General features: G+C 41.2%; 1 protein-coding gene and 1 long non-coding RNA gene across 2 annotated transcripts; one reads left to right on the forward strand and one right to left on the reverse strand.

Annotated features, from left to right (window-relative positions):
* Positions 1-1,012: 1,012 nt before the first annotated feature.
* LOC311230040 lies at positions 1,013-3,348 on the forward strand. The gene is made up of 3 exons (XR_014619773.1): positions 1,013-1,083; positions 1,427-1,581; positions 3,197-3,348. It is a non-coding gene; the product is annotated as an uncharacterized lncRNA (long non-coding RNA).
* Positions 3,349-3,575: 227 nt separating this feature from the next.
* LOC311229692 (uncharacterized protein) lies at positions 3,576-6,993 on the reverse strand (the record flags this gene model as incomplete). Its single annotated transcript, XM_084315767.1, has 7 exons — positions 6,928-6,993; positions 6,751-6,827; positions 5,252-5,432; positions 4,837-5,085; positions 4,536-4,707; positions 4,260-4,408; positions 3,576-3,754 (listed from the first exon to the last, which is right to left on the reverse strand). Exons 1-7 carry the CDS (start codon positions 6,944-6,946, stop codon positions 3,576-3,578), a joined length of 1,026 nt encoding a protein of 341 aa, XP_084171893.1. The 5' UTR covers positions 6,947-6,993.
* Between the last annotated feature and the right edge of the window lie 5,504 nt (positions 6,994-12,497).

Genomic DNA, 12,497 nt, shown 5'->3' on the forward strand with positions numbered 1-12,497 from the left:
ACCCTGCTTGTAGCCACAGAATAGGCGGGACGGGGACCGTGAGTGGGTCAGTATGGGCATAAATGCGTCGGGCTAAGGGCTCTGTTACTATTTCAGAACATGCAAGTCAAGTATGGTGAAAGATTGTTAGACCCTGGCATGATCAGCGCAGGGGTCTGTGCGATTACAGGATAAAAACGTAGTAATTAATAGAAGTGTAGGGTGCCGGCGTGTTCAAGACAAGGCTTGATAATGGACGGACTGAAGTCTGGGGGACCAACCGGCCTGTTTTAAATGTAGGTATATTTGCCGTCCTTAGGCATAGTGTCCTTTTTAATCTTGAGCGAAACCGGCCTGTTGATTAATTACGTTCGCTGTGATACAAAAACAATTCGGTCGAAATGACTGATAAAGTACTTAAAGGGGAACTATTTTACTATTTCTTTCACTATTTGGGCACTTTTACACAATTCCTGTGAGTTTATGGAACACATGTGTAAGGTTTATTTAAAAAAAATATTTTTTTTTCCTTTCTAATCGAGTACTCAAAAGCAGCATTTGTCTACCTAAAAATTTTAAGCCGTTTTGAGGCTTGGCCACGCCCATACTCTGAATGCGATTTGAGTGACAGGGAGAGAGAGAGAGACCCCCACCTGTAGCTCCGCCCATACGCGTGCGAAAGTGAACTCGTAAACAAACATGGCGCACGCATATATTTTTGATCCGGAGAGTGACCCCGACTGCGACTCCGAGGAGGAGGAGGACGAGATTGAACGACGAGGGCTTCAAGTCGTTTCTGAGTGGTGGGTAATGTATACTGTCTAACAACAGTCAGTAACAGTAACGTTAGTTAGTAGTTATTTATGACGTTATAGCGAGGTATAACGTTAGTTTTCTTTGGGTAAATTAGGTAGCATGCCCAACGAAAAGAGAAGCATAATGTTATATATTGCATCCACGTCTTACAAGTACAGTAGGAATTGTGTTGAATCTGTTCACTTTACAGTATATGCACTTTCGTTTATGCACTGCAGGTGTGTCTGTGGCAACTGTGCTCGAATGCCTACCGCGGTGGAGAATCTTTGTTGCCTGGAAATACCTCAGGTATTGATTGATTGAAAACTTTAGATTGCAGAATGGGTACAGTACAGCTCAATTACATAAGGGGATGCAGACCAGAGAAAGACTTTCGTCTTGTTTACATCAGGGTCCCCCATTTTCAATTCATCATAACATAAATGACATACAGGTAGACAGTACTGTTGCATCTAGACATTCATGACATACCAGATCTACAAAATATACAGTACTGTTTATGAGTAACATAAACTGGCTAACAGTTACAGAAAACATGCATCTGGCTAATGTCACATTCTTTAGATTGACCTTGAAGGATGAGGACAGGGTTTAGGGTGAATAAATGGACTAACTGTGTTGTTTTATATAGGTCAGGAGAAGATGTGACCAAGCACCGGAACCCCCGTTGTGCATGGTAGACCACCCAGGTTTGGAACCGGTCTGCCTAAACCGATATTCGCTGCAAATGGCAAACAACATTTACAGGGCAGATTATGGGTGTCTGCCAATCCGGGGCGTAAACAAGTATGTATAATGTAATAACAGTACAGCTGTATAATGTATTTGAATACTGTGTTGTGCATGAAGGAATGTCACTGTGTTGTACAGTACAAAACACAATTTATTTTACATTATAATACCAGCGAATATTACTTGTACATCATACAATTGTGTAATTGTAAATGAACAAAGGCAGTTGTGCAAATAGTGACAATTCAAGTATATACGTTGGCTTCCATAAACACATACTAATACTGGGAGGAATAAATCCACTACTATAAGAGGAGTAAATAGCACTGACTTGCCAAACACTTTTAATTATTAAATGGGGTAGTGTTTACAGTGTTCACGAGAATAGTCCACATGAAGGACCCAGTGTTGTGGCTTCAAGACGCATTGCCCAGTTGCCTCTGAACTCTGAGACAAGCTCACAAATTCCAACAGCATCTTCCATACACCACTAGCTTAGCTAGCTATATACATTACTCTACATGCTAATGTTACAACAAGTAAAAATATCTAGTTAGCAAAATATTTACCACAAAATAGTACAAATGCTATTTACTAAGGTTAGGTCATTGAAAATCAGCCTATGACTATTTAGAAAGCTTTACATCGGTTAACTGAGAGCTTATGATAAGGTGATGGAGGTAGCCGTTGTGTAATGCACATAGGATGTACAGTTTACAGGACAGGGTGAATTGAAGTCCACATCATTTGCTCGTATAACAAAATGCAGTTGTTTCAATGTAGGGAGTAAATGAGCCGGGGCTTTCCCTAAACAATGATGTGGGGTGCAGAGCGCCACCATGTGTTTATATACACACACAGCTCAATAAATTAGAACAGTGTAAAAGTCTATATATTTTGCAGTAATTTGTGCAAAAGGAGCCCCACCCAAGTACTGAGTGAACATACTTTTCAGAAGGCCGACATTTCTATATTACATTTCTCTTCAAACTCTCAAGATATTGAATTTTGGGCTTTAAGCCATAATCATCCAAATTAAAACAAATAAAGGCTTGAAATATTTCACTTTGTATGTAATGAATCTATAACCGAGTTTTGCTCGAATTACTGAAATAAAATAACTTTTCCACGATATTCAAATTTATTGAATATATACCGTATATATAAAAATCTTGGGGTTAGACAGACACATCATTGGGCAATAGTGATTGGAGCCCAAAGCATGCGTCTCAATTTCTTTTATAGACTTAGCTGGCACGGCCGGGTATCACCTTAATTCCACTGGGAATTCAAACAGACCTATATCAGTGGAATGCAAAATATCCCAACGCTGATAATAATAATAATAATAATAATAATAATAATAATAATAAACTTTAGTTGTATAGCACCTTTCATACAAGGATTTGGACATTTACGGTGGCCAGTTTAGAATTGCAGCCTCCCGTAGGTGCTCTTTGAGAGCGGTTTTGAAGGTGGGTAGGGATTCACATTTTTTGTAATCTAGTGAAAGAGAATCTCTATTCATTATGTACACGGACAGCTGCATATCGCTTGATGACCAAAGGCATCTGGTTAAGTTTTCAGATGACACTGTCCTTGTATCCCTACTGCAGCGCTCCTTTTCATGGACCTTTTCATAAATAAAATACTTCTTTTTCTTCTTTAGTCGTTTCAGATATGTAGCTTATCGAAGCTTTGTCAGCTGGTGCTGGGGTTTTCTGGGCCGCCACGTGAGGGTCGTCATTCCCTCTTGTGTGGTCCTTCGCATCCATGCAGAATACCCAGACGAGGAGGGGGTATACACTGGCTTCAGACCGCCGCCCCTTGACTAAAGAAAATAAAAACATTAAAAAAAACTCTAAAACCTTTGTGTTACTACTGTATAATGAGTCTTGGTTGGTATGAGTGTGTATAATGAATATAAGTATGGGTTGGTAATAGTGTATACGGTACTCATTGTTTTATGGTTGAAATGTTCGAGATAAATAAAGAACATTACTGACTATGAGGGAGCAGGTTCATTGGACCAATAGCCTGGTCTGGCTTCAGACCGCCCCTTCATTAAAGCGTGACTCATATCCCGCAATGGCATCCTCCATCGAAGGCCTGTCAAAATGCGCAGACAGATGTTCAGGGATGGGAATCTCAAGCACCTGCTCCATGTAACGCTCCGGTTCAAGGATGACGCTGTCAAACAAGAACTCCATGAGCTCGTTCACATAGTCTGTAAATAAAAAATGCCATGTCATGTTATAAATGTTATTTAAATGTATTTGTATTCTTATAACTTTATTATCGTTGCTGTTCAACTGTAAGTGCAGTTTTAGTCTTTCAATAATATAGTTTATGCAGAAAATGACAATCAAATGGGAAATAAGATAAACTAATAAGATGAAAATAAATATGCAGTGCCTTTATAACCCTATACGCTCTATACAAGCCCACTTTATCATATATAAATATCATATTGATAAGCCTTGTGTACTTGGCTTTATACAATTAGTCAAATGTGTATAAATACCAGTACTTGGCCATTTAAAAGGGAAGAGGGATATGGCCTGTTGAGAAATGTTACCCCCAATAGCCAGTGCCTCTGTTTTGTCTGTTAATTTTATATCCAGAGTAATAACCAAATGTTTTAATTTTACTCATACGGCATGGAATCGACCTCGAAATAGAAATGGAAAAATCTAAACCCAAGTGCCCAAGAAATTGCATGTTTTACTCACTGAATGTTGCCGCAGCCCTTATGGGTTTCAGAGTGTAGCCCCCCTTCTTTGCCTTGGGAAAATGTAACTTGAAGGCAGGCTCTCCGGTGGAACTTGTAGCTTGTGGGCGTTTGGCATTTTCATTGAAATGCATTGCAGATAGGTAGAGTCTGAAAGAACAAAAATATATATAAGCAATATATTTTTAATAGATCTAGTAGGTAATCTATTTTCTACATAATGAGTGATTACACATCAGGTGTTCATAATTAGTCATCTGTACACAATCTAAATTACCTGCAAAGCATTCCTAGAAATGGAAACACAACGTTCTTTGGTGCGAACCGTAAGATGACACTGTGATAAGACTCCAATGGAGACGTTTGGTGGTGTGGACTGAGTTTAGCGACATCCTTCAGGATTCTCTTGTTTAGAAGCACTTTTTCAAGTCTGAAGGCAGCCTTTGATTCTAAAGGTAAAAAGAAATTGCATTCAGAAAAAAATATGTTAAATATATACTCATCATGAAAGATGGACAGACATACATAGGTCTTTTGACAATATCAACTTCTGACACATAACCATAGTGTGTACATACGAGGCTTCAACCACTTGCTCTTATCTCTTGAGAGATGGTCCGCATGAAGACACTTTTTAAACAGTGGGTCTTTATGTGTATGGACATCATGCATGTGGTTGAACAGTGACGTCCACTTTGCCACTTTCTCAGGGCCTGTCTGCGATGAAGATGCAGTCCAGTAGAGGTGGTTTGTTATGGCTTGCCTCCACTTCTTCACCACCAGACAGTCCTTGTCCTTGGCCACTTGGTCCACCTTCTTAGACAACCCTTGTAATAGGATTTTGCAGAACATAAGTCATCATCCAGTCTATTACATAATTGATTTACTTACCATGCTATACATTGTTTACACAGCTTAATTTTAGACCTTTGATATCATGCATATTTAAACAGAACAGGATAACAACAGCATAAGAGATTGAATGTGTCATACCCTTTGCTAGATGCCAGACATCATAGAAGTGATTGATGCCCTGATCTCTCAGGAACTTCTGAATCTGGGGGTGACGGTCTGTGACAATGCAATCCAATGTCACACCACTGTCCTTCAGAAGAGCTAGGCTTCGCTGCAATCCTTCTTTTTCCATATGGTAACTGCCACCAACCTCATTGCTCTGTTGAACAGAACAGAGGCAGAACAGTATTTTTTTTTTTTTCTAGATTTTTTTTTGTATTTTTTTTTTTTATTATTTTTTTAAACAGACATATAAACAAACATGACAACACACGATAAGATATACAAGCATTAAGGCGGCTAGGTGGTGTAGTGGGCAAGGCACTCGCCACCAGTGTGGAGACGCTAGGATTCGTGTGTTCGAATCCAGCTCTCCACATTGTTTTCAGTTTAGCTGGTCGTCCGTACTAATACACATTGGCCGTATTACGGGGAGGGAAAACTGAAGGGTGGGGATCGAACGTTGTGAACAAGCGACTCCTACAAGTCGGTTGGTGCGCCTGCGCAGTAGAATCAGGAAGTGTCGGGGGCAGCGTGAGCCTCCCACGCGTTACTCCTCGCCACTGAGAGATCGAGCTGCGCAGGTGAAAAGATGCGACTGCTGTTACCTCAAGTACCGGAGGGGACTTGTGCTATGTATGACTTAGTCCACATTGCAGCCGGCTTGTGGGAGGCAAGAAACAGCGTTCGTGACAGGGGAGGGTTGAATTGGATGATACAAAATTGGGATGGGAGAAAATATAGAAAAATGGGAGAAAAAGTGGATAAAAAAAAAAAAAGATATACAAGCATTAATTCACAGTGCATATCCAATGAAATTACCATTTAGTCATGTCTTATACAGGATATACCCCTAATACCCGTTATGTGATTATGCCATTTATATAATAATAATAATAATAATTTAGGATCGCATTGCTTAATTGGTAATTTGGTGTATACTATGCCCTTCAGCCTATGTGGAGCTACTATATTTTCTTCTAAATTTCTCCTTGGATACTAATGCTTGGGGATCAAACCATGTTGTTAGTGGTCTTAAAGTGTACGCCTTAAAGTAGTGGTAGAAATCTGGAAATGCCATACCTCCGTCTGCTTTGTTTCTCTGTGCGGTGGATCTTTTTATACGTGGTGGTTTGTTATTCCAAATAAATTTGTATGTGGAGGAGTGTAATTCTTTCCAGTAACCGTTTGGAGGGGGTAACGGTAGAACAGTATTTATGTTTGGACACTAGGGGGCACACCAGCTCTATTATAAGAGGCTCTGTATTCAGAGCTAGTACATGCACCTGCGAGGATTCACTCTCAAACCTGGAACTGCTTATCTGCAACAAACAATTGACAACTGCTCTGTTCAACTTCATCATCATTCATCTTTTCCTTTGGACAATAAAACCCTGCAAACTACATCGGCTGCATCTTGGACATTCAAGTCATTCAATGAGACAAGCGGCCACTACAAGTAGTATACCGGTATTCACCTGCACTAGCTGGATGTCTATGACAGTGTTGGAGTCTAGTTCCATGACGGAGTAGCTGCCGTACTTTGCGCAGTGGCCTGTGGACATACAGGAGTAGAATAACAATTTCATCAATGTAGTGCAATACTCTGAATTAAATCATAAAGTAGAAATCTGACATTGGGAAATGCTTCTAACCTGGGGAGTCTGCACGCATGTCGCCGCCAACGATGACCTTATTCTTCTGGCTCAAAGTTGCAAGAGTCACCTGAATGAATGAATGAAAACTTTATTAACAGATTGCAGAATGGGTACAATACAGTACGGCTCAATACACACAATATCGCCATACTACTACTGTTACAAAGGGTCAGATTAAATCGAATATATATATTTATTGCTTGAGATCCCTTGTATAATATTTGTATATCGTTTGATATCCCTTGTATATTCTTTATATACACGGAATATCCCTTTACCTGGGTACAAACCAGACCATAATACTCGCTCTCCTATTGGACAGCGACCCCTAGGCGCCAACGACCATACACCCAATGGCAAGTTCAAAGGCAACGCCAAGGCATGTCTCAACATGTCCAAGTCTGCGCAGTAATACGAGACAGAACTGAGGTTGGCACTAGATAATTCACCTTACGTATAAATACGGCGCAGGTGGAAACAGCAGCAATTCGTTCATTACTAGTAAAGCCTTCACCACGAGACAACGTGTAGTGAAGGGGGCAACTTTGCCTCTGAATAGAGCCTTGAGAACCGCGTGCGAATAGATTGCTAAAGTGTCAGAGTTTAACGCAGTACCGTTGAGTTCGACTTATTCTAATGTGAAGTAATAGTCTATCATTTATAGTGTATCGTGCGGCTACCGTTCTTCAGTGACCAGCATTACCACCGGTTCGTCGTGTATATAGCTAGTGCACTTATCCAGGCTGGGCGGCCTAAACTCGTGCCCCCACCCGAGGAGTCCTAGACGAGAACCGTTGGATATGTACACCGGAGAACCTACACCGGCGACTGCAGAACCTTTTCTGGTTGGATTATATTGCTTCACAGGCTGCCGACATGTCATTTGCATAAATTAGGAAGAGTAGCGGTCCTAGTATGCTTCCTTGTGGAAACCACACAGCTCACTGTGAGGGGGGGGGGGGTAGAGTACCGTTTACCTCCTGTTGTGTCTTCCATTTGTTAATAATGGCAGGTTCCAAGTACATCCTGGCGTGTCTCCGAAACGCGCTGTACTTCATCGTCTTGACGCGGAATGCATTGAGAACCTAATATTTTTTAAGACAAGAAAATAATAAATTAATAACGCTAAACACAAACAAAATGGAAACATAATGGATACATGACTTATGCAATCAATACCTTCTCCATTTGGTTGAAAGATGCCCCTGTGAAGTAGACAGCAGCAGAAAGTTGTAGGTTCCCTGCAGGTGTGGTTCCAATCAATGGCTGACTCGCCCACTTTCTGCTAAACTGGCAATGGGGGCACCGTTGATTGACAGCCAAGAAGGTTCCTCGCGTTGTCTTCTGGACATCACATGCAGCACTGCACACCGGACACTTTTGGAATAACTGGAGGAGACAGTCTTCGTATACGATGTATTTAGGTACATCGTATATGGGTGGTGAGGCTTGCCTGCTCAAGGGATATGAGCGTAAGAATAAAGAAAAAAGAAACACAATGACGTAAATAAATGACGTCATCTACATCAGAACTGGCACATTACTATTAGAACAGCATTACTATTTACTGGCTAAGAACTTACGCTAGAATCGAGGACTCGGTCGTCGCTGAGTCAGGGGTGTAGGTGGAGTCATGAGGCTCTTGGTCCTCAAAGGGGGAGCTGAAGAAGTCATCGTCATCCAAATCCAGCCGTGGTCGTTTACCGGATCGAACCGTCTTCACTGGTGTTGAGGTGGAGGGAGCAGGTTCATTGAACCAGCAGCCTGGGGTTCCAACTCCAACCTCTACAGACGCCACTTTTGCCTGAACAGCTATTTAGAAAACATACAGTAGTTTAGTCAAAGAAGGCAGACTTTAGTTCAATGTGTACAGATTATGGCCTGTGGATGATATTACAGTAGATAGATTGATATCTAAAGGCTATTATAGCTACCAAAACTACATGTGTGCATTACATGTGCAATAGCTACAGAATTGATATTCTAAGCAACACATCACAGCACTAACTGGAATACATAATTTGCTAATTGATCAGAAATGTTACAAACCTTGACTTTTGACATGCGTCTGTAAAGTTCTTATAGAGAGCTGAGTGCCAATAGATATTCTATTTGGGGGGTCGGTCTGGCAACAGATGTCCCGGGAGCGTGTTGCGTCCCGCGTAGCTGGGCGCTGCAAAGGCCTGCTTACATTTACATTGCCCTAAGGATAAAAACAATTACATATATAATACAATACAATGCATAATCTGTCTGTAACATATTTTGATTCACTACTTGGAATAAAACCATTGAAGGTAGGGTAAGAATAGTGCAGGTAAAGTTTAGATATTGAATATAGTCAGGCCCGACTGGATTATCTGATCATTTATTTCACAATTAGGATGGAATACCTTACACTCCGTCTACACACACCTACACACACAGCGTGTACTAACGTTAGATTTCCTTGGCGCAATAAACAGCTGAGATAAACCTAGCTATTCCCCCCCAAACACACACAAGGAACACAATCATTCATTCGCAATACACACAACTAGGTCTACATATATATAATGAAGCACAGAGCTAAAATAACGTTAGCTAAGCTAGCAACAATTATTTAGTTAGCTGACTAATTACATTTGTACTTACGGATTCGTTCGGGTCCCGAATACACGGTACAGCACCCTTCTTTAGTGTAATCCTGGAACTCATCCCAGCATCATAAAGTCCTTTGTTATCAATGTCATCCTCGCAAAAATGTGCGGTACAGACGCGACTACGATGAGTTGGAAAACCATTCGGCGGGTTGCCGAAAATAAACTTTGTCCATTGATGACGGGTCACGCTATCGTCAGGGAATAAATGCAAGGTCACATTCGTTGCACGGCAGCTAGGAACAGCACAACGTAGCCCCGATCTGTTCATAACGATAATCCAATGCTAAGTAACTCACTTCAATTCAATTTGCTTGCGGTTGCGTCCTGCAATAAATACTGTTCAACTGTGTTTACCTGCGCTGGCTCGTGGCTGCCTGGCAGATAGAGGGGGGCGGGTGTTATTATGCAAATTCACCATATGACGTCCCATATAGGCACATTTTCAGATGACTCACTTGAGGGAGGGACATTATTGTGAGGGGAGAATTGGAAGAATGCGCCAAATCGAGAATTAGAGACATAGATTCTATTACTATAAGTCCACATAGCTATAAAATAACCCGAAACACTGGAAAAGGTCATTTATAAGATAGTTCCCCTTTAATGGTTGTATGGGAGAGTATGGCTATGGTTAAGAAATGCATGAATGAATTATGGCTGTGGTTGGGAATGATTGGCGAAACGTAGGAGCTTATTGTTATTTTGTTATGATATTTTAATAACCAGCGAACATAGGTCGGATGCGAGTCCTACTGTTGGTTGGGGCTAGCTAGCTTAGCTCTGTGGGAAAAGTCCGCGGTGAAACTGGGGACGTTACAATGGCGTTATGGGAGAATTGTTTAAACACTGTGGCGGCGATTGCAGGTAAGAAGCGGATCAAGACGTGGGGTGGAGAGATTGTGGCCGTTTTGAGGGTTATTATTGATGCGGTAACGATGGTATATGATATTGAGGATTCGCTGCTTGATGACGTCATGGTGTTGTGGGGAGTATGTAACGTTCGCGGTGCTATGGAGTGAGGCGGAGTAGGTAGGAGAAAGGATTCGTGTTGAACTATATGTGCGGCGCTGGTTGGTGAGAATGTTTTAAAAGTTATTTTCTGTTAGAGTGGTTGGCTATTTTAAGCTTGTGTGAGTTGTTTATGCTTTGGTTGGTACTGAGCGAATTGCGTGGATGAACGGATCTTGAAAGGCACGGCTTCCGTGAGGGCCTTGAACGTCGCATTAGAGCTGGCTAAGCTAGTTAGCTTGCATGCCGTTGTTTTGTGGCGTTTGCGGGCGGCAGATGTTACGTTTCGAGTTTTGAGAATGATGTTGGGGAAGGGGTAGGGAACGTGATGAATGTCGTGGCAGATTATGAATATCGGGGCATGTTATGAATGTCGTGGCAGATTTTGGTTGTCGTAAGCGACGTTATAGCAGTCGCTTCGGTTGCCACTGCGCATGCGCGGTACAACATGGATTGGGTCTAGTGCATTCGGAGTAGTTCGCTCGGGGGACAGGAATAACGGGTAAGAGAATATTCTGCATTATGTAATATGGTTATATTTGTAATATTGTGCATTGTATTTTTGTGTAAGCAGGGGAGGGGATGTGACATGTATGGTGGTTAGGTTAGGGGTGATAGTCAGTAAGGGTTTACTTAGGCTGCAAACAATACAGTGAGCCTATTGAGGAGAAATGAAGTAATGGATACATTGCCTATGATAAATCTGGGGTTCACAAACCGGCTATACTGGGTAGATTGTATTATTGTCTTTGATGCACAGGGGTATATTTTTAACCAGGGGGGAATGAGTAGGGATTGATTAAAAATATTGTTTAGTTAAAAACATACAGTTGTTATTGAAAATTGGTAAAATGTTCTACAAAGTAGAATGCAGTAAAATCAATTTATCACACGTGTATGAAGAAAGGAGCATTTAGGACTAACCACTATAATGTTATGCTGAAATGAATGATGCTTACATGTATAATAATTAGAGTTGATGGACATTTCCAGTTTTTTTATTTGTGTAACGTGTACAATTGTAAGCTTGGAATAATGATGTTGTGTTTTATGTAGCTTGAATTAAGATGCTTGTATAGAATGCATTTATGTTGAAATGTCAGATGTTGATACTTGTTATAGCTTTAATGACACTGTTGATTTAAATAGGATAATGTTTATATTATTTGCTAAATGTTTTATAGTGGAATTTGATACAAGCCCAGTTGTGAAGCAGGATAATTTGCTGATGCTGGTTTTAGATTGTTAAATCTTTAATACACTGTTAAAATGTTGACACAAGCCTCCGACTTGTAGGATAATTTATTGATGGAGGCTTGCTGCAATGACACATTTTGATATGGTTGTGTTTACAGTGATCGACATGATTGTTTTTATTGATCCTTAATAATTTTATACGCTGGGGAGGGGGTTGGCCTTCTCCCTGGGAATGTGTGATTAATTCAAAAACCTGGGGGCGGCTTGCCTCTGGGAAGATGAGAAGTGTGATTAACCATTTAATGATTTACAGATGGAGTTATTTCATGAAGTGAGGAGATAGGGTCTTTGTGTCAAAAGCCTTTATGCTCAGGGGAGACTGTATGCATGGAGCATGAAAGAGACAAAAGTGAGGAGGTTATATTGCCCGGGGGGTAGGAATCCTTTTGAGGCAGTAAACGGCCCAAGGGGGGTCGTGTATACAGCTGCTTACAATGGCGGTTCTTATATGACAGGATGGCGTGAGATTAGATGCAACAGGAAAGAGGCCACAGGTGGAGATAGGAGGGAACAGTCAAAGTAAGATAACAGATGGCGTTATTTTTAGAGCAGAGGACAGGAAGTGGGGGTAATGGGCCAGGGGGCCAGGAAGTGACAGGAAGGTGAGACAGGGGAAGGGTTTGTCAGGGAACAGCTGGGTGAGTGAGTTAGACAATCAAG

Source organism: Notolepis coatsorum (genome assembly GCF_963971535.1).
Source record: "Notolepis coatsorum genome assembly, chromosome: 6".
Classification (NCBI taxonomy): Eukaryota; Metazoa; Chordata; class Actinopteri; order Aulopiformes; family Paralepididae; genus Notolepis; species Notolepis coatsorum.